This window comes from Sus scrofa, chromosome 14 (assembly GCF_054392235.1).
Source record: "Sus scrofa isolate SSC_HxYL_T2T_F1_AM1 chromosome 14, Sscrofa_HxYL_maternal_Yorkshire_Landrace_v2.0, whole genome shotgun sequence".
In the NCBI taxonomy this organism is placed as follows: Eukaryota; Metazoa; Chordata; class Mammalia; order Artiodactyla; family Suidae; genus Sus; species Sus scrofa.
In genome coordinates, this window is record NC_139396.1 from 91,468,903 (window position 1) to 91,492,572 (window position 23,670).

At 34.6% G+C, this 23,670-nt stretch overlaps 1 protein-coding gene across 5 annotated transcripts in view; it reads right to left on the reverse strand.

Annotated features, from left to right (window-relative positions):
• CTNNA3 (catenin alpha 3) overlaps window positions 1–23,670 on the reverse strand; it is a 1,780,789-nt gene that overhangs the window by 83,536 nt on the left and 1,673,583 nt on the right. For all 5 annotated transcript variants that reach the window (XM_021074380.2, XM_084997062.1, XM_021074383.2 and 2 more), the window contains one exon: window positions 495–600. In XM_021074380.2, the coding sequence (XP_020930039.2) occupies window positions 495–600 (106 nt within the window). The remainder of the gene's footprint in view (window positions 1–494; window positions 601–23,670) is intronic.

A 23,670-nucleotide genomic window follows, 5' to 3' on the forward strand; every position in this document is an offset into this window, starting at 1 on the left:
CACTGTAAACCCAGCTATAATGGAAAAAAATAAAAATCATTATACAAAAAAAATTAAAAAAAAAGAATTTTGAAAAGCATTGATTTTTAAAGAGCAAAAATAAGAAATGTAAGGTAATTAAGAAAAAATATTAACTGGGTATTACAGCCAATTAATAATTTGAGTATATTTGAAACTCAAAAAACTGATATTTAAAATAATTTGTATATATTTAAAGCTACAAAATAAAATAATCAAGCTCTAATAATATCAATAATAATGACAATAACAGTAATACTAGTAATAATATTGAAACCCCATGAAATAATTATGATTCCTTAGAGTGAATTTTCCACTTGTTTATTAATTATGCAAAAACAAAATTTCAGAAGTTTAATAATCATTTAAGCAAAAAACAATCCAACAGAGTAAAAATTCAACTTTGTTCTAATTAGTGTCAAATAGCAGAGAATAATAGCCTGGACATTCAGCACATCCATTTGTAGAGAGCTCACCTGGTTGGCAATCTGCCGAGCAAGGACGTCCATTCTTGATCCAGATTCAGATATCATTTTAGCTGCATAGATCACATCAGTTGTATGCTTTAGTGGTCCTTTTCCCCTTGAAATAAAAGAATACATGTTTATTGCAGTGGTTTGTGCTGAGATACACCCACAGAAACAGACAGACACACAAGATTTGCACCGCAGAGTATAAGCAATTGACTTTACCTACTTCAGTTTTAAAGAGGTCCTGGTTAAATTCAATTATAAAATGAAGAAAAAAAAATGAAGACCTATTATGTTAAGATTTAGGATACTCTACCAAGAAGATGGACTCCATTTGATCTTCATCCCCAGGTATTTCTTACAGTAAACCTCAGCCTAAAAAACTTTTGATGGATATATTCCTCAAGACTTTTGAAGAATGTAGATTCTCATTCCAGGAGGAACATGTAATTTTGAATATTTTACATGTTCAACAGTGTACTTTGTTTAGCAGGGATGTTTTCTTTTTTTTTTCTTTTTTTCTTTTTTCTTTTTTTTTTTAAGGGCTGCCCACAGCACATGGAAGTCCCTGGGCTAGGGGTTGAATCAGAGCTGCAGCCAGCCTATGCCACAGCCATGGCAACATGGGATCCAAGCCGTGTCTAAGACCTATACCACAGCTCATTGCAATGCCAGAACCTCAACCCACTGCGTGAGGCCAGGGATTGAATCTGCATCTTCATGGCTACTAATTGGGCCCATGAGCCACAAGGAGAATTCCTAGCAGGGATACTTTCAATCCTCCTCTTTTAATCATTTTTTTTTAATGGTCTTTTGGTTATTTGCATTTTGTTTTTATCACATTACCTCTCCCTCATAATTAGTTCATAGTAATATCAGAGTAGTTGAGTATGAATCAGGAATCACACTATTGTGGACTGTTTCCCCCAAATAGACCACTTCTTACTATTTGTGTAAGTCAAGCAAGATAAATCCCCACTTTATGCTCCAACTTTCTTGGTGATGGATGACAGCAGCATATTCCCCAGGGAGTCATTCTAGGGACTGCACAAGTCAATTCCTATAAGGTGCTTCAAACATTGCTTCAAACCAAGTAAGCATTTAATAAGTTGTTGTTTGTGGTGGTTACTTTAAGATAATTTTGGTGCCTAGTGCCATGGAACAAATGTCGGGTTTATTTAGAAGTTCCCATTGTGGCTCAGTGGAAATGAATCTGACTAGTGAGATTCCATGAGAACACAGGTCCGATTGCTGTCCTCGCTCAGTGTGTTAAGGATCTGGCATTGCCGTGAGCTGTGCTGTAGGTCACAGACATGGCTCCAATCTGGTGTTGCTGTGGCAGTGGTATAGGCCAGTAGCTATAGCTCCAATTAGACCCCTAACCTGGGAACCTCCATATGCCGTGGTTGTGGCCCTAAAAAGACCAAAAAATGTTGGGTTTATTTAGGGACTTGCAAGGCAGATAAGAAGAAAGATGTGCACTACTTATATTGTTGGAGCAGGATAACATAACGAGATATTTTTCTGTCTTCTTGTTCCTCAAAAATAAATGGATATATTTGGATGTATAACTGGTTTATTTTGCCATATGTCTGAAATTAACACAACTTTGTATGTATATTTCCATAAAATCTAAAAAATAAAATAAATGAATGAATGACCTGAATGAATATAACTGTTCCATCCACCCAGAACTCCTCCTCTCCTTATTTCCTATGTCTATTTCCTAACCCTCTACTGAGTATCAACACACTGATGGTTCCAGGTATGTTTAGTTTGCTCCTTGTTCCTAGCAGAGAAGAGGACCCTGAAGAAATCACTCACTAACGCCATTGCTCTGATGCTGCGAGGAGAGCAGGAAGAGCAAGGAAGGTGGGAAGAAGGAATAAGCTGGCTAAGGCGAGGAAAGGGAGATTTTGACAGGCCAAAACACAGTGGAATTGAAAAGAAGAGGAATGAAAACAATTTGAATCCAATATCTTATTTACATTTTGGACCAGTCCTAAGGCTAAGATGCCCAAATGTAAACCTAACAAGATTTGTCGTTAGAGGAAAATCTGTTCACCTAGGAGACTATCAACTACATGGGAATAAAAGACAAACAGGTTCATGAGAGTAAATGATCAAGATATTCTGTACCTGAAAATGTAAACATTAAAATACTATTGCCCTGTATGTCAAAAAAGGCCCTTTCACTGCCCTTTATTCATGGTGTTTCTCCAATTCATTACAAGCAAGTTTTACTGTAAAAGTGGGACATCACGTCAAAGACAATGAAAGTCTGGCCTCCGTAGATGGTTATAATCATACTTCTCTTTGAATCTGCTGACACAAGTTGCTTTCAATTTTTCTAAAAACATCAACATTAATCATTACTGGGTTTTTTTGAGTTGCTCTTATCAAATTTTTTTATGCATCAGGCAGAACATGGTTATGTTCAAGAAAGGCACGGCATTTCATTATGTCTATGCATCTCTAGAGAAAGTTAAACTTAAATAAAGCTGTCTAAGCTCCCACAAGGCAATGCATCAATTTTCAAGGTCTTAAACAATGGACAAAGGTTGTTTCTAAGGAGAACAGCTAATGCTCACTTAGCTTAAACAATGAACAAAGAGTTATATCTAAGGGATGTAGCTAATGTACCCTTCCCTGCAAAATAATATCGTTCTACATATAAAAAACCCTGGGCTGATGAAAAGGAAATTACCTCTAGCTTTAAATACATACCTTGTTATGAGACCACTATCTTAAACATATGTAGATCTTAAAAGTAACAATATATTATCACAGACTACAGTTATTCTCTTCCTCATACTCCTAATTAAATGTATTGCCTGGCAAGCTTCCTACTGAGTGCCAAACAAAATGTACATTTTACAAATTATTCAGTATTATTCCAAGCTTCCAGAGGAAACTGCAATTACTGAAACTATGATAAATTTTTTAACATTCTCAGCCTGAAATGTGCTATGTGTAATGAAGGCTTTTAAAATTGGAAGATGCATTCAAAGGTTGTTTTCTGCCTTCATTTTCATAATGGGTTCTCAGGATCTCCTGTCAGCAAATTGTATCTTAAATCACTCAGTTTGGGTCCTTCAGAGAAAGATGCCCAGAAGAGGAGGAGGTACACTTTGGAAATATTTTCAAGAAGCCAGAGGCCAGAAATCTTTCATAAATAGTGGTTACAATAATATTCTCTCTCTCCCAAAGGCAGGGTATATCAAGCTCTGGAGTAGACAGTCTGCCAATTAATCATTAAATTATAGGTTAGAAAGTATAATGAGGAAAGCTGTAATAACTCAGTGATGTTGATGCCGTAGACAATTTTATTAATACAAGTGAAAGGGGTACCAATGAAGCTTGATTTATTGGTGCAACATAAAACTTTCAGCCATTTTTGACACTGCCCCAACCTTAATTCTCCCTGTCCTCACCCAATTTCTGGCATCCACACCTCCCTTCTTTTCTCTTGATCAGTACAAGAAACAAGATGATACAACTGACCAGAAATAGCTCAACTGCTTAGAGATCTGATTTAATAATATAAATTATCAAATAAGTTCCATGGATTTATTTTATCTTTTTAGAGACAGAGAATGTCTTTGATATGATCTGGTATTTTCTGTTACTGAGTAAAAATGAAACAAAAAGTTAAATTATATCTTTTGTCCTATATCGGCCCTAAATCTTTGATAACATAATATTACTCCCCTTTTTAAGACTGAAAACTCCCCCCTTAATCCCTTTTTCCTTTGACATTTACTATATAGTTTAAATTTATGACATTGTATTTAACTTAAAGAGATGAAAACAATGATAGCATATGCTATGTTCTGGAATGGTAGTTGACACACTTAGTATTACTTATGTGCTAAGTAGTAGTCCATACACAAATTAATGTGGTTATTATAACCCTATGAGTTTCAAATTATTCTCATTATCTTTCAGGTAAGAAATCTGAGATATTAAATATACATTTTTTTTCAAGTTACACAGATATTAGAATAGAGATGTGATTTGAACTAGGGCAATCTGGCTACAGAATCTATTTTTAATCACCATTCTAATACTACTTCTAATCAAATATACTGACATTATGTTAAAAATACTAAAAAAAAAAAAAAAAAAAAAGGTCTCCCTAGACATGTGTGGGAGTTAGCACAAATGCAGTAGAGAGCAAAGAGGAGGGTTGGATTTAGGCACTAGGTGCCAAGGAGTTCCACCAGCAATGACTTGCTCATATACAACAGTCTCAAGGAACAGGAACTAAATCTGTGTTCCAGTCTCAACCAAATAAAAATGTGCCACATTTTTAAGACATAGTTATTTAATTCTAACTCTCAAATTTAGTGCTTCAGTAAAGCAGAATGCAATGGATGTGGACTCAAGCAGTACATTTGGTCTGCATCCCAATACTGCCACTTATTAGCCATGTAGCCTTATGTAAATGACTTTGTTGGTCTGAGTTTATTTTCTATTTAAATAATGATTGTGTTAGTTGGCACACGGCAAGCATACATGAAATCATATGTTTTACACAATATTTGGCACATATTAGGTGCTCAGAAAATGTTATTTCTTTAATTTTCATAATCCCTTTATAAGTGGTATTTTATCAAAAGTCACCTTTGAATTTATATTTAATGATTATAGCACTTGCCAGACAATTTGAACAAACTCAATTAATTAAATCAAGTTCCTTCTTACAACTGCTGACAATATAACTCTATAGCCTCGTCCATATTTGTTTGATAAAGAAAAAAAATATATACATACACATATAAACTGGGCATATACTCATTATTGTTGATCAAGATTGTTCTTTAACTTCTTCCAAGGAGTTGAATTAGGAGTTCCTGTTGTGGTTCAGTGGTAACAAATCTGACTAGTATCCATGAGGATGTGGTTCAATCCCTGGCCTTGCTCATTGGGTTACATATCTGGTATTGCCATGAACTGTGGTGTAGGTCAAAGACATGGCTTGAATCCTGAGTTGCTGTGGCTGTGGCATAGGCTGGCAGCTGCAGCTCCAATTTGACCCTAGACTGGGAACTTCCACATGACACAAGTGAAGCCCTAAAGAGCAAAAAAAAAAAAAAAAAGAGTTGAATTGCATTTAATGACAGGTATTTTTGGTGCTATAAACATCCCAAGATTACTGATTTAGCTCTACGAATGTACTGTCAGAATTCTCTTACTTGTAACTCTAGTTACAAAAGAAAAAAGTAATTATCATGGAAACGCTGAAAATGATGAGATAAATAGAGGTATGAGGCTCAAGCAAAGACATACTGTTTCTCTACTATTCAAACATGAAACTCCAATTAAGCAACCCTTTCCCTCTGGATGTTACTTTCTCTTGTAAATTGTCATTCTAAAGTTTTGAGGACCCTATAATTGTCCTTGGAAATGAGCTAGTGAATTATCACCTAACAATCATCCTGAGTAATTAGTATCCCGAGGAACCTTTGAGATTCAAGTCAAAAAGGGACTGCCTTGGAGTTCCCGTCGTGGTGCAGTGGTTGACGAATCCGACTAGGAACCATGAGGTTGCGGGTTCGATCCCTGCCCTTGCTCAGTGGGTTGACGATCCGGCGTTGCCGTGAGCTGTGGTGTAGGTTGCAGACGCGGCTCGGATCCCACGTTGCTGTGGCTGTGGCGTAGGCCGGTGGCTACAGCTCTGATTCAACCCCTAGCCTGGGAACCTCCATATGCCGCGGGAGCGGCCCAAGAAATAGCAACAACAACAACAACAACAACAACAACAACAACAACAAAAAGACAAAAAAAAAAAAAAAAAAGGGACTGCCTCATGAAAGAGGGAAAATATTGTTTGAATTTTGCATAAATGTTATTTTTCATTTCTGTTCATCTCGTTCAGTATTATTCAGAGTTGCCTAGCTGCTGTAAGAACAACATCAAATATCTTATGGGCTTAACCCAATAAAGTTTCTTCCTCTAACTTACCACAGTCAAGCTGGATTCTGGGGTGATAGGCCATATACCACACAACCATTTAAGAACTCAGGCTCCTTCTTGTTGTAAGATACCCTAACATTTAAGGCCTCATGGCCATCAGAAGGATCTATTCTATCCGGTCATGTGACATGGGAAATGAGCGAGAGTTTCTTGGAAGATTTTAAGGACCAGGATAAGAATTAGAACCCACCACTCCCACCCTTTTCCATAATCCAGCCATATAGACTCATGTACCTATAAAGAAAGCTGGGGAAGTAATCTGTTAGGGCACAGGAAGACAAGAAAACAGAGTTTTATGAACTAATAACATTTCTTTTACACATACTCTTGGGGGTGCTAAAATCCTATATTATCTTTTTTCATTTTAACAACAAAATCTGTGCTCCTGTGAAGGAAATTCTGGATGTCACCAAGTAGGTGGGAAAATTTGGGAAAATACCAAGACTCTTCACCAGTATAGCTGAAATTATAAGAGATACACTGTGCCTGGGCAGAAGACCAATTCTATTTTTTCGTTTTAAATTGTCACAATGTAAATGGTCTATTATTAAAAATGAAAATTACATAAGTTTTACTTTGTGCATGGTTTTTCATGTCCAATGTTGTGTTTGTTTATGAAACAAGGACAGGGCTTATTTTAGAGATCTTTTGAGGATCAGCCTGGAGAGAATACTTTTAAACTACTTCAACTTTTGTTACTGCTGCAGTTGTTATTGTTGTTTGTGTGAACATGGCCTAGGTGTGTATGCAAATAACTAATTTTCAAAAAAAAAAAAAAAAAAAAAAAAACCACTGAGACGTAATAAATTTTTCTGTTCTTTAACTCTCGAATATTCTAATTTATTTTCCACTTGCTAGTATTGTTTCAAATCCTAGAAAGACCATAAAATTTAGAGGCCATTTCATGGTGTAACTTTAAGGACAAAAAAGCTAGAGATCTTGTGCAAGCAGAAAAAGAATTAGCATTCTTTAATTATAATTCTATATAATTATATGGCAATTAGAATTTCTTTAGTAAAGTTCATTTGTTTTTAATTTGTAGGCAAAGAAGAGGTCACTTAGCCAGATATTTTTATTTTTGTCTTTTAGTAAAATAGACAACCTTCATCAGTTTTTCCTAGGTGTGTAGATTTCAGTATTTTCCTTTGCAATTTTGTACTTAAAACCTTAAAACTTTTTGTGTGTTTACTATGTCCCAGGCACTGTGAAGTTGCTCAGTTTTCTTATACCTAGCACTGCTGCATAGTGTTGTTCAGATTGTTCACTGCGCAAATGTAAGACTTGCCATTTATAACAAGATACTCCCATAACTGTGCCTATCACAATTTATGCAGCTTTACATGCTCATTCTGCTCCTAAAACCTATTATCTTCATTCTATCAATAAGAAACAGAAGATTAGAAACTCAAAGTTCCTTTTCTCCAAGATATATGAATATTGGTTGATCTAAATTTAAAAGGAATTTAATTCATTAGTACTTTCTGAGCCAATTAAAAAGAAATCATGGAGATGGAAACATCATCATAAGTTTTCTGTCAGTATGCATCTTGAAGCACTGAAATTCAATGGATAGCTCTGAATCAGTGGACTGTTTCATATTCTGCAAAGACATAGACAAGAACAAAGATCCTAGCCATTGTTCTGAGTGGGGACTTATTAAAGTATCATTATCTGTCTATTTGAACAATTCCAAGGGTTATGGAATAGTAACCTCTTTTTCAATTAATGTGGTTTTTTTAAATCAGTAACCTAATATTTACTTTCTATTTTCCCTTAAAAACCAACAAAAAACCAACAAAAACTACTTGGGGCTGAAAGCAGATATACCCAGGGGAAAAAGAAAGTCACAATTTTTTTTTTTTTTTTTTTTTTTTTTACCCTCAACTGGACTTTTAAGTTTGGGTTCAGAGAGAGAGATGTAGCCTAGTGGTAGTGGCCCATGATTGGCCATCAGAAGTTTCTAGAACCAAAAATTAAGTCATTAGTGTTCATTTGAGAACTGTAGCATGGTTGGAAACTGTGGTGTATAAGTAGGAGTATTTTCTAGTAAGCTTAGCCCAATTTTTGATTAATTCAATAAGTGGTTTTAATATCACATCTAAAGATCATATACAGCTAAGAAACCTTGCCAACATCAATCAGTTTTCCAAGCATAAAGAGATTCTTGCATCAACCTAAAAAAGGAAATTCCAGTTGGTAGTTGACTGCATGCTGATTTTCACAGCTCCCTCTACACCCACACCTGCTATCACTCTTTTATCAATTGTTCTCTTCATCTTTTTCCCATAATAGTCTTTGTATCCATTTCCTATTGCTGCTTTAACAAATTGTCAGGTTAAGGCTTAAGACCACACGTATTTATTATTTTCCAGTTTTAGAGGTAGGAAGTTCAAAAGAACTCTCACCAGGGTAAAGTCAAGATGTTGACAGGGCTGGTTCCTTCTGGAGGCGAATGGAGACAATCCATTCCTTTGCCTTTTTCAGCTTCTAGTGACCACCAATATACTTTAGCTTATGCTTCCTCTTTCTATCTTATAAGCTCATCACAGCAAATGCTCCTTCTGTCAAAACATCCATGGTTTTCTCCTTTCTGATGTCTTGCATCTTCTTGTAAGGACTTCCCAGGATTTCATCAGTTCCACCTAGATCATCCATGAAAACTTTCTCATCTCAGTAACCCTAATGGAATTACATCTACGAAGTCCCTTTTGCCATAGAAGGTAACATGTACAGGTTCTGAGGATTAGGAGGTGGACACTTGGAGGGCCTTCAGGCCACACAATCCTCAAGTGTCACTACCAGTTAGTCAGACTCAATTAGTCAGACTTGACTGCCATGAAGGGGTCAGTGGTTTTCATGGACTTATATAAAATCAGCTTGAACAAATTGACAGTGCTCTGCTGCTTGCTTATTCAGCTTGCTAGTTCTTATCCTTCTCTTTCTTCTTCTCTCTCTTTTATTTAAACAACTGCCAGTTAAAGTTTCAGGTTCTTGGTTCTTTTTTTTCTTTTTATGGCTGCACCTGTGGCATATGGATATTTCTAGGCCAGCATTCTAATTGGAGCCGCAGCTTCAGCCTATGCCACAGCCACAACAACACCAGATCCCAGCTGCATCTGTGATTCATTCTGTACTTTGCAGTGACCCCAGATCTTTAACCCACTGAATGAGGCCAAGAATCAAACCTGCATCCTCACAGAGACAACGGTATGTCCTTAACCTACTAAGCCACAATGGAGCTCCAGGTTCTTAGTTCTTAATGGTTTGATAGCTATATATTCCTTTACTTATGGTTCAAAGGATGGGACTTGAAGAAATCTGGAGCTCTAATAAAACCTGAGGTACTTAGAGAGACAATTTATGTTCCTGAAGCTGCTTCCTTCCTCCATCCAGAACACACTGATTTTAGCATGTCTGTCTCTCTCTCCTTGTGGAGCTGCACATGAAGCACACACAACCACTGCCTGAAAGCATGGCAAGGTCTAGCAATGGGCAAGACGAGGGAAGAAATCCTATTAATTTTATTCTGGGAAACATGAGGAATATTTTTTGGTGATTCTTATAAATAGTTTTTCTTTCATACCTACAGGTCTTAAAAACTCTGAAACATGTTTTTATAAGAAATTCAGAAACTAAACCTGCTGCTTATTTAATGCAATCTTTTAGGGATAGTATGGTTGAAATCATTTAAAAAACCTCTTGGAAGTAACTGGTAATAGGAATTGTGAAATAAGAGATAAACTTCTCTCTCGTTTCTCTCCAGAGTCACATGGGTGGTGAAAACTGACAAAGAAATCTATTTGTATGTTCCCTTGTGTATGGGAAAGTAACCCATTCAGCAGCAGCCCCCCCCCTTCCGACCCAATAGCCCAAAATAAGGCTGTTAGCCATTATTCATCAGCACCTTCTCAAGATGTAATGGGAAATCTGTACTCAGCACCAACATTTGAAAACAGGTCTTTTCTCACCTTCACATTCTTCTTTTGAGCACACATATTCATCAAAACCAATGTACTATAAATACAATGGCACTCTCTGACTGTGGGAGTTCCTTTTTTTCCTGTTGGCAGTGACCTGGGCATTAATCATGTATATGATCTCTTACAGAGCCTGGGCACTTGTTCCAGCTTCCCCTTAAACCACTGTGATATACTGGCTGCTCTCATTCTTTAGTATCAGATGAAATTTTATGGGCTCAGAAAATAATCGTTTTCAATTGATGAAAATAATATAATTTAGTTTTCCTTATTTAGCATTTGACCTTCCGAAAACCAACACATAAGCTCAAGTCTTAATCTGGTTATGGCCCAATGTTATCCTAAGACCCAGGGGAAAAAATACAGGGGGTAAAAGGGCCACTAACTTAGTCAAGACTTATCACAGTTAATAGAGTACAGAGGTGGTTCAAGAGTTTGGCTTGCCATTAGTATCTGGCCTTAATGTTTTGGAGATGATAAAAACTGCCAGTAAATCTTTGGCACATCCTCCCTTCCCTAGTCTGGTCAGATATAGCTGTGGTTTATTCAGTTTTAGTACACTGTAAGCCCTACCATTTTCACTGGGCTTATTCAGATTGAGATATACTGTTTTATGCAGCTAGTTTTCATGTTAATGTGCCTCTATTGCTGCTCTCCACTGATTTAAATGCTTTATTGAATTATTTTATTGCACAGTGACCCAAAGTTGACTTTTATTTAAGTAGAGTGTATTATATTAAAACCTGAATGAAATAATCAGCTCTAGTTTAGACAAACACATTATTTTTTTACTTTCTAACCCTGTCAGGCCTACTACTTATCTATTTAGCCAATGCTACCTGAGGCAACATACTTAATGCCTCCTCAGGTAAGAGAAGTTAAAACAATATTATTGTAAAACAGTAGTCACCCAACGTCATGTCCAGCTGTGTGAGCAGCCGTCATCTGTATGTGCTGGCTTTTGCCCAAAAAATCTCTTCCCTTGGGATAAAAACCTAGGTATTTGGACCTGTTTTTATATTGGATGGTTCAGTTTGGAAGGTTACATGTAATAGCAGATGCAACCTATTAAAAGGACTGTAACCTAGTTTAGAATTGTATGCTTAATGAGGTATTTCTTATTAAACCAAAATTATAATAGAAAGACATAGAAAAGAAGAAGTCAGGGCTTCAGTTTTCCTTCCTTCCTTCCTTTCTCTTTCTTTTTTAACTTGCTAGACTGCTGCTCTTTATTAAGGGTGAATGCTTTGGTGCTGCCCAACAGTGTTCTTTGGGTCATGGTGTCAGGATATGCTGAACCACAGGTCTCCTCTGCCCTTCTCTACAGGGGGTCTGTTTCATTCAAAGCCTGTCAGTTCCCTCTTTCTGAAAATAGGCCTCAAAGGTTTCTCAAAATTCTTTTGAAAACTTAAATGATGACATGAGAGCATACTGAACTTGACTGAGATAGCTGCCTTTCTCTCTGGCCTAGAACTCCTCTTCAAACCCCAGTGTTTCTCCCTTAAAAATGTTCTTTGAAATATGAGACACTGGGCCTCTAATTAAGTGGGTTTTTTTCTTTTAGAAAAAAAAAGAATGAGAAATAAGAAAATCAATGGCCATATGATAGGATGGTTATACTATGTAAAACCCATATGTTCAGCTCTCAAGAGGAAGCTCACAGGATTCATTTCTATGGCTTAGACTCTGGTGCTGAATGACTATTTCCCCCAATGGGGGAAAAAAAAATGACCTTTTCCCAGAGGCTGAAACATTAAGATTGTGCCTATTCCATGGACTTAGTTCCAAGAAGGCTAATATACTTCTGCTAGGAGCTGGCTTTCTGAAGACATCCCCTCTTCATATTGAACTTTTAGTGTTTTAATTAGCAAAACATTGATAGTGTAACCAAAAGGTTGCTTTGGGAACTTTATGCATCATGCTCTATCAAGCACAGATCCTATGTTAACATTATGTTACAGTATGTGTACTACTGTGCTAATAAAGTGTATATATTATAAAACATACATAGAAATGTAAATTGTTAAAGAGATCAGTTAAAGATAAAAGAAACTATTTTAAATATCTTGTTAATGATAATGCCATTAAAACAATCTAAAGTTTTTATACTCCCTTAAGGGGAAATATAACCAGAGTATTAGAGAATGTAAATCTCTAACTCAAGCAGTCTTTTTTGATAATTAATTTCATTGGCCCAATTCTTGTCAGTTTTGATTAGATCACCATTGATTTCACTCTTTAATATGGCTCACCAATATCTCCTCTCAGGAGTAAGAATTGTAAACTCTGACATGTTTTTGAGCCTCTTTTCTAATTATCCTCAATCCATATTTTCATTTTGTTTGTGTTTTTTGTTTGTTTTCTGGAAATTTTAAAACAATGTATCCTAATAATGAAGGTTAGCTTAGTTAAAACTAGGTAATACAATTCATAACTCCATTTAACCAGGTACATGTTAATTGTGATATGTTGAAAGCAATTGAACAAGAGAAGGCATCTTAATCTGTCCTTCTGATTGTGTAGAAAACTCTGCAGAAATCGCTTGCCTGGTGCAGTAAAGGAGAGGACCAGTGTCGATCATACATTAAATACTTTTAAGCATAGAGGTGGTATGATTTTGATAACAAAACTAAAATTTCAAATATTTTCTTTACCTTGGCCAGTAGAATAACTCACAGCCCTAATTTGGACATTACTATTTAAGGTAGATCTCAAATGATATCTTTCCCATAAAAACTTTCCTGTTGCCCAAGCAGGAAATAAATTGGTTCATCTGAACATTTCTACCATCTTACCTGTACCTTTTTTAGGATCCTCAACCCTTTATGCTGTGGAGTTCTGTATACACATGGCTTAGCTCTTAATCTAGTCTCTAAGCTTACTGGGGGATACAGACTCATGTTGGGTTTTCCAGGGTATCTAAAGGCTGGAAGAGCAGCATTATATTCTTATATATAGCCTTATATTCTTGCCTCTACAGACTACTAGAAGGCATGCAAGAATGAAGTTAGAAATAAGAAAAACAGTATTTTTAAAAAAGGTTCAAAATAAATGCCAAATTCACACAGTGGATAATTATCTCTGAATAACTGAAATTAGGCAATGGATGATAAAATGGATGACTTTCTTATTATAAAATTTTCAATGTGCATGTATGGAAACTCAAAATATTATCTATAACATAACTTCCTTTTTTAAATTAGTTCCAAATAGAAAATATAAATGACCAGAAGGACATGTTTTTATTTCTCCTCATTTTAGATACTGGGTATTAGAGAAGGAATCATTATGTAAATTACAGAACAACTAAAAACAGTTTATTCCTGTGAGCACAGATGCTATATAGTAAAGACAACAGGAATTATTTTTAGGGACTTTTTCAAGCAGCAAAGAACTAAAGGTGAAGGGTGAATTCAAACTGACAACCAGAAGTCATTATTACAAATAAGAAAAGAAGTCCAAGAAACAAAAGACCAACTTATTTTTAAGCACAGCTACTATTTCTAGAAATCTGACAAATACTTAAAGGGCTGAAAACTGTAGGTTCTGCTCTTTTTTCTGAGAGCTGAACTTGGGCATTCTTTATAATTTTCCACATATTAAGATAACTCCCAAGGATCACCAAAGTGAGATTAATGATTTAATTTTCTTTTCAAAGTTTATGTTCCCTTCATTAAGCCATGCACATAATAACTAACTGTGGGGAAAGTGTACCAGGTCAAGCTGATAAAATTGTGGACATTTCTTGGGGGCAAATTGGACAAAAGTAAAGGGGAGTCAAGTCATTCACATAGCTGCTTATACTGAGAATTCTAAAGGCCATACTCTACAATCCAGGAGTGAAATTGCTGCATTATATGGTAGTTCTATTTTTAGTTTTGAGGAATCTCTATGCTGTTTTCCACAGGGCTGTACCAATTTACATTCCCACCAACAGTGTGTTAGGGTTCCCTTTTCTCCATATCCTCACCAATATTTGTTATATGTAGACCTTTTGATGATAGCCATTATGGCAAGGTTGAGGTGACATCTCACTGTGGTTTAGATTTGCACTTCTCTGATAATTAGAAATACTGAGCTATTTTTATGTGCCTGTTAGCCATTTATTTATCTTCTTTGGAAAAATGTCTGTTCATGTCTTCTGTCCATTTTATAATCAGGTTGTTTGGGTTTGTTTTTGTTTTTTTGATTTTGAGTTGTATGAGCTCTTTATATATTTTGGCTATTAACCCCTTATAAGTCATATAATTTGCAAATATTTTCTCCCATTCAGTATGCTGTCTTTTGTTTTTGTCCATGGTTTCATATGTAGCACAAAAAAACTTCAAAGTTTGGTCCCATTTGTTTCTTTGTCTTAGGGAACAGATTAAAAAATATATTGCTACAATTGTGAGACTGTTGTGCCTATGTCCTTTTCTAGGAGCTTTATGGTTTTAGGTCTTCCATTTAGATCTTTAATCTTTTTTGAGCTTATTTTTGTACGTGGTATGATAATATGTTATACTTCTTTCTTTTACATATAGATGTCCAATTTTATAAGTGGCATATATTTAAAAGACTTTCTTTTCTACACTGTATATTCTTGCCTCCTTTATTGTAAATTATTCGAACATAAGTATGTAGGTATATTTCTGAGATCTCTATTCGGTTTCATTGATCTGTGTGTCTGTTTTTGTGTCAGAAACAAACCATTTTGATTACCATAGCTTTGTAGTATAGTCTGAAGTCAGAGATTTCAATACCTCCGATTTTGTTCTTTTTTCTTAAGATTGCTTTGGCAATTTGTGGTCTTTGGGGGTTCCATGTAAATTTTAGAATTATTTGTTATAGTTCTGTGATAAACGTCCTGGGTATTTTGATAGAGATTAAATCAAATATATAGCTGGCTTTGGGTTGTGTGGAACATTATTACTTTTTCCAATCCATAAACATTAGATATCTTTCCATTTCTCTGTATCATCTTCAAATTCACTCATCAATGTTTAATGGTTTTCAGAGTATAAATCTTTCACCTCCTTGTTTGAGTTTATTCATATTTATTTTATTCTTTTTGATGCAATTTTAAATAGGATTGTTTTCTTGCTTTCTCTTTCTGATAGTTCATTATTACTATATAGAAATACAATGGATTTCTGTGTATTAATCTTGTATCCTGAAACTTTACTGAATTCATAATTAGTTCTAACAGTTTTTTTGGTGACTTTAGAATTTTCTTTGTATAGTATCATGTCGTCTGCAACAGTTATAGTTTTCCTTCCTCCCTTTCAATTTCAATGCCATCTTTTTCTTTTTATTGCCTGTTTTGGACATAGTATAGGACTTCTTATACTGTGTTAAATAGAAGTAGCAAGACAAGATATCCTTGTCTTGTTTTTGATTTTAGAGTAAGGGTTTTTAGCTTTTCACTGTTGAGTATGATATTAGCTCTGTGAGTGTGTGTGTGTGTGTGTGTGTGTGTGTATGTGTGTATGTGTGTTTTTAAACACCTTCATTATATTGAGATATGTTCCCTCTATACCAACTTTAATGAGAATTTTCTACCACGAATAGTTTGAATTTTGTCAAATGCTTTTTCTGCCGCTAGTGAGATAATATTTTTATTTTTGCTCATTCTTTGTGTTAAGGTGGTATATCACACTGATTGATTTATGGATATTGAAACAGCTTTGAACCTAGGAAAAAACCTCACTTGATTATGATATATAATCCTTGTTATATATTATTTAATTTGGTCTGCTAATATTTTTAAGGAGTCTATATTCATCAAAGATATTGATCTATAATTTTCTTTTTATAAATTGTCTTTGTCTAGTTATGATATCAGAATAATCATGAACTCATGGAAGGAATTTCTTCAATTTTGTTGAATAACTCTGAAAGAAGAGATATTAGCACTTCTTTATATATTTGGTAGCATTCCCCTACCAAAGCCATTTGGTTCTAGACTTGCTGGGAGTTCATTATTATTATTATTATTATTATTATTATCATAAATTCAGTTTCACTACTAGTAATCAATCTGTGCAGATCATCTATTTTTTCTAATTCGGTCTTGGATGGGTGTGTTTCTAGAAATTTGTCCATTTCTCCTAGGTTGTCCATTTTATTAGCATGTAACTGTTCACAGTACTCTTATAATACTTTTGTATCTCTTGTTATTCATTGTTATTTCTCCTCTTATTTTCTTTCTTATCTTTTTGGACCCTCTCTTTTTTTCTTGATGGTTCTGGCTAAAGGTTTATCAATTTCATTTACCTTTTCAAAAAAAATCAGCTCTTGTTTTCACTGGTCTTTTCTATTGTTTGTTTTGTTTTGTTTTGTTTTTTGTTTTTTGCCATTTCTTGGGCCACTCCCATGGCATATGGAGGTTCCCAGGCTAGGGTCTATTCGGAGCTGTAGCCAGTGGCCTACACCACAGCCACAGCAATGTGGGATCCGAGCCACGTCTGCAGCCTACACCATAGCTCACAGCAATGCCAGATCCTTAACCCACTGAGCAGGGCCAGGGATTGAACCTACAATCTCATGGTTCCTAGTTGGATTCATTCACCACTGAGCCATGACAGGAACTCTGGTCTTTTCTATTGTTTTTGTGTGTGTGTCTATTTTATTTATTTCCTTTCTGATATTTAGCATTTACTTCCTTCTGCTGACTTTGAGCTTTGTTTGATCCTTTTTTTAATTATTTTAGATGATGGGTTAGGTTGTTTCCTTGGGATTTTTCTTGCTCCTCGAGTCTCTATTACTGGTTCTACTACCTTTTCTCTGTTTACCTCTTGGTCATACCCACTCCCTACAACTTCATCATGTGTATTTTATCTTTTCTTTCTTGATCTTTGCTACTTTTATTTTTATTCTCTGCCTCCCCTCTTTCTCTCCTATCCTTCCCACCCATTTCCTTGTTAGTTAAAACTGAAGATGTCTGTTCATCTTACTCATTGACTAGAAGACTGCTAACCCTTGTTTTCAGAGAAGTTTTAATATTATCCATAATGGTAATTTTCAATTGCATGGCATTTTACAATTTAAAAAGATAATTCTTACAAAATTTTTTTGTCTATACCCACCGCATGCAGAAGTTCCTGGCCCAGGGATCAAATCACATCATAGCTATAACCAAAGCCACAGCAGTTACAATGCCAGATCCTTAATCCAATGAGCCATGATTTTTAAATTTTGATATATGGAACACACCTGCAGGATAATAATGACCACATTTATCAACCCCAATTGCAAAAGAAAATATTGATTTCACATAAGCTAGCAGCTCAATCAGATGTATACACTCAAGAATTAGTACAACAGGGGTCAAACATCAGTCAAACCCGATGCTTCTGATTCTTTCTCTATCCACATGCTATCCTAGGATGCCAATTTCTTTTATTCTTCTTGGGGATCAAAGACAAATAGTTCCTCTTTTCCCGTGTCTAATCATAAAATATTCCAGTTTTCTAAGAGTTCTTATAAAAAGCTATTTTACTTCCATGAAGGATGTTAATATCTCATATATGTGGCAAATAATTATTGATTACTGATTGTGTGTGAGGTGCTTTGCTGGGCAGTATGACACAGGAAGATGAATAAGGCATGGCCCCTGTCCTCTGCAACACAGAAAGACAAAATGGAAATGTTACTCTAATGGAAGGACCATTCGGGCTAGGCTATCTTCGTTGTTATATTTTAAGCTTCATGAATGTAAAAGGAGAAAAGTGGTTCATTTAATCATTTTTTATTCATGAATTTATTCACTAAATATAACTATGGATCAGAATTTTTCCTCAGCATTGGAGCAGCAGGGAATACTAGTTCAAGAAGTAAATAATATATTACTAAGATTAGAAATTAATGGGAGGAAGCATATAACAAAAAATAACTGTGAATAAGTAAAGAGGATGTAATTTTTACATTTTTAAAGTCTAGCTGGAATTGTGAAAATGATCCTCAGACTATTTTCAAAGGAGCTAATTTCTTTCTTCAGTAAGTACTATAAACCACACACAATGATATTAAAGGATAAAAGTAAGTAAAATGAGACAAGTGAATGAAATATATCTAATCAGAGTGGACATGAATAATGATACTCTGTAATCACAAATTCCTTTGGACTATACAATTATAGAAACTAATAGTTGAATAGGAACTTGATGGCTAATTAGTCTGGGTTCTCTAAACTATGGATATAATTCCTACAACCTCCATGACTAACAGCTAATTTCTGACTTCATATTTCCACATGAGGGTCCATAACACCATAGAATAGATTTGTTTTTGTTAGACTGGCAGCTTTAACCAGTAGTTATTTATTCAAATTGAGCAAAAAATCTGCTGAATTCCTCACAATGACCCAAACTCTGCTGTCTGGAATAACACAGAAGGTGTATCTTGCAAGAATGAAGGTTATATTTGGAATCTAATAAATGGCACAAATTAACCTATCTACAGAAAAGAAACAAAATCATGGAGAAGAGACTTGTGTTTGCCAAGGGGGAGGAGGAGGGAGTGGGATGGACTGGGAGTTTCAGGTTAGCAGACACAAATTATTGCATTTGGAGTGGATAAGCAATGAGATCCTGCTGTATAGCACAGGGAACTATATCTAGTCACTTGTGATGGAACGTGATGGAGGACAACATGAGAAAAATAATGTATATACACATATATGTAAGACTGGGTCAATTTGCTATATAGCAGAAATTGACAGAATATTGTAAATCAGCTATAATAGAAAAAATAAAAATCTTACAAAGAATTAAGAAATTTAAAAGGCAATGAAGGATTAGGTTCAGATATTTGGCATATTTGTAACAGACAGCCTTTTATTTTCTGAAGAATAGCGTCTAGAACACTGAGGATGAAAAGGGATATTTTAAAAATTAAACACAATGTGAAAAAGAGAAGGAAGAAAAAGAAAATATATGTATATATAAATGTAGAACCTAAGAGTTCCCATTGTGACTTAGCAGGATCTGGTGTTGTGGCAAGCTGTGGTGTAGGTCTCAGATGTGGCTCAGATCCAGTGTTGCCATGGCTGTGACATAGACTGAGCTGCAGCTCTGATTTGATCCCCAGACCCTGTACTGGGAACTCCCACATGCCAAAGGGGTGACTGACAAAAAAAAAAAAAAGTGAAAAGCAAAATGGTTGCTCATTAAACACAAATTAGAGAAGGAGAAAAGAGTGGAGAAAAACACGTAATGCCACAGTCAAGATTCAGGCAGATTTGGAGAAGCACATGTTCCACAGTGTTCTTGTCAAAACTCACCTCCACTACAGAGATAAGAGAACATAAATGTTGGAAGAGCAAACTGAGCTCCCTCAGATAATTACAGTGACAGACAGCAGCTAACAAAGGGAGAATTTTTTAAATTTTAAGGCTACAGCTCTGTGAAGAATTAAGGTGTCAGAATTGACACCATGAAAAAGAAGCTGTGGAATCTGGTGGCATTGTGGAAAAAGGAGAAGAAAGAAGAGGGGGAAAGAGAAACATTAACTTGTATATTTTAACTTTCAGTTAGAACTAAATTTATAGTACTATGAATTTTGAGCTTTAACACAGAACTCAATGTTTTAGTATTTAACTGTGAGTATGGCAAAAATCCATCAGTTAATACACAGAAATAAGTATAAATCTCATGGCCATATCATTTTTTGTATAATGATTTTTCTTCTTTTCATAATGGTTTTTATTTTTTTCCATTATAGCTGGTTTATAGTGTTCTGTCCATTTTCTGAACTAGAGACTCTCATACTGAGTGAACTAAGTGATATCAATATTTAAACATTCACTAAGGTTAATTTTTCATCACCTGAAAGTATGTATCTATGTCTAACTCTCACCTATACAGACAAAGTTTTGTCTCCCTACACACAGTATTCAGCTTATGTTCTGCCTGTGTAACACCCTTAACATTTCTCCCACAGCTGTTTGTTTTGATCACCATCCTGGGGTTTTTATGCTACTCCACTTGACTATCAGTTTCTGACTCTGTCACAATTGATGCTGTAAATACCAGTCATCTGGATTTCTATGCCAGTTTGCTGAAATCTTCAGGGGGAAGATAGGGAGAGGAACCACTTACAAGCAGTATTATCTTCCCCTTTTTAAAAAAGGTATAATCTTGACCATCTCCTGGAATAATTTCTGGAGTTAAATGGCTTAATGAATATGAAAGTACTTTGCATACTTCAAATTTCTGTAGCAATATAGGAATCATATTATTAATATCTGCATATGATGTTGGGATTATTTGAGATAAATATTTCAATAATCTGGCATAATTAACTAGTAGATACTCTCTTAAGTTGTTGTTTGCCTAATATTATCTAAGTATGCATAGAAAATTTTCCATATCTGTAATTGTCTTGAGAAAAATAAGCATATCTATACAATAAAGTAACCTTTCTGCTCAACTGCGGATAGACTCTATTTTTGCTCCTATAAGTGCATTTGTTTCTTTGGTAATATACACAATTTATTTATTAAACTTATTCAAATAATCAATATTGCTTTGTATATGCTATCTATGTTATTTTCATGAACTATGCTCCTAGAAGAGACTATATTAGTTTCCATAGTTTAGCATATTATAAAACCATTGCATTGTGTAGACCTCTATTCAACAAAAAAGTCTTTTGTCAAAAACTATTAATCTCTGTAACTTACATACATTAGTATCAATTAAAAATTACATGTACTATCACAGATTTTAAAACAGTGGCCTCTAAATCAGGTAATATATATGTGTGTGTGTGTATATATATATATATATACACATACATACACACACACACCCCTCATCAGTATTTTATTAATATTCTTTGATAATTTCAAATGTTTGTACAATAGGTTTTGATTTTAATGAAAACCTTTTAATTTAGAATAAACATTTTTCTATGGCAGAAATTATTTCAGTAATTGAATTTTAGTAAAACAAATAACAGTTACGAAATTTAATTTAGGTATCGCATGGTAAAGGAATTTGACCACAATTTTTAAATTTACATTTTGGGTTTGCTGTGTTTCTAGAACATCTGTTATGCTATTATGACAGGTGTTTATTAATATGGATGTCTAATTAGATCTCTCAGTTGCTAATAGCATGGCAATTTAACATCTAAATATTGTCAAAATTCCTGATTATATGTTGAAAACTGTAGATAATTGATTCAAGGAAGATTCCCTTGACTAGATTAAAAAATTAAAACCTATCCTGTGTACTTTCCTTTAGAATCTCAATATTTTTCTGAAATTTCTCAAATATTTCAGTAATGAGAACTTATGAAGAAATAAAACCCTTCTATAAGCCAAGATGTGTGTTTATTCAAATTTCTTTAGGCTGTTCATTACAAATACAAATCAATTATTTTTAATGTCCTTGGCTAGAAGTGAGCTCGTAGAAGGGAAGCAATAAAGTAATACAGTTCTAAATACACACACACACATATGTATGTGTGTATATATATATGTATGTATATATGTATACATGTGTGTATGTATAAACAGATATATATATAGATATATATATACATATACACACATACATACATACACACATATACATACACATACATTCAGGGAAAGACTGACAGAAAACTCCCTTTTAGGGTACACTTAAGCTCATATTTTTAAATTAAAATTTCTTAAAATTATTTAATAAATTCTGAATAATATAAATCAATAAAAAGCAGTTTGGTGGTCCTTAGAAATTTGGTTGAATAGCTTCGATGGATGGCATTTAGATCACAGACCCTGAGCTAAAATTTCCTGTTCAATATACAAGGTTATGACACACATTTCTATGAAATTTCTGTAGCAATAATATCAAATGGGAGTCTTTGCCAGTATGAAACTTAAAAATTGTAGATTTGAAAGTTTAAAATTTATTTCCTTCTGGAACACAGTAATTTTATCATTTATATGAGAATATGCACCTTTTTATCTTTAATGGTTGAGTAAGTGTTCTTGGTTCAGTATCAGCAATGCCCATCAGAACTTTATACAATAATGAACATGCCCCCTATGCTATAATATGGTAACCACTAGAATCATGTGGCTACTGAGCATTTGAAATGTGTCATGTGCAATTAAAAAACTGAATTTTCAATTGTGTCAACTTAAATTTCTACTTATTTAAATATTCTCACTTGTCTAAGGGTTACTATATGTGACAATGTAGTGATTTAATAAAATTTTCTTCAATAAAATTCAGAATAATGCTAAATTACATGCAGAGATACTTGTGCTGAAATTCCATGATTTTTTATTTATGAGAAAGAAAACAGTATCAGCATCTAATAGACTAGGGATTCTTCTAAATATTGTTTTGCAGTAGAAGAAATGAAACTACAATAGCAATGAACATAGTTCACTAGAATGTGAATATATTCGGAATCTTTTCCACATGACCTCCATCAGGAGTTGACAAACTATAGCTTACAAGCCACGTTCAACCTACTACTTGCTCTTGCAAATTAAAACTTTATGGGAACCCAGCCACACACATTCATTTAGGTATTGTATATGACTACTTGTGTGCTACAACCACAGAGTTGAGTAGTTATTATTGAGACCATATGGCCTGGAAAGCCTAAAATATTTCCCATCAGCCCCAAGTGGAAAAAGTTTGCCAACCTCTAGATGAATGGTTGCATGAAAAATGGTAGGATAAATCTCTCCTATGGAGAAATACACTTTTCTCAGTGCATTCACCCTATGCAACATATAATACATAATATATTCTATTCATGTAATATATTATACATAACATATATCAATCTATTTAGCAAGTGAGATTCTAAAATTACACATATATATATAATTAAATATTCAAATAAAATCTTAGGTGTTTCCATCCATTTTCATGGTATATTTGATGCACAACCATTTATATCATCTGTTGTTTAATTTAAGAAAAAGAGGTGAGCTAACATGTCTGTGTCAAGAATCTTGGTGATCAGAGAATTTCAGAGCTAGAATGGAATGTAAAATGCATTTCAAACTCGTTTTAAAGATAATAGCCTAAGAAGTTGTAATATGCCTAAGGACACACAGAGATAATAACCGGTTAATCAATATTCATTTATTGAGACACATCTGCTGATATAACCACCCAGTTAAGCCTATGTGCTATGAAGAATTCAGAAACATAGTACTTTAAGACCTCTTCATGTAGCCTGGGAGGGAAACCCTATGAGTTGTCACTGTGACTGTGTCATATATGACATAT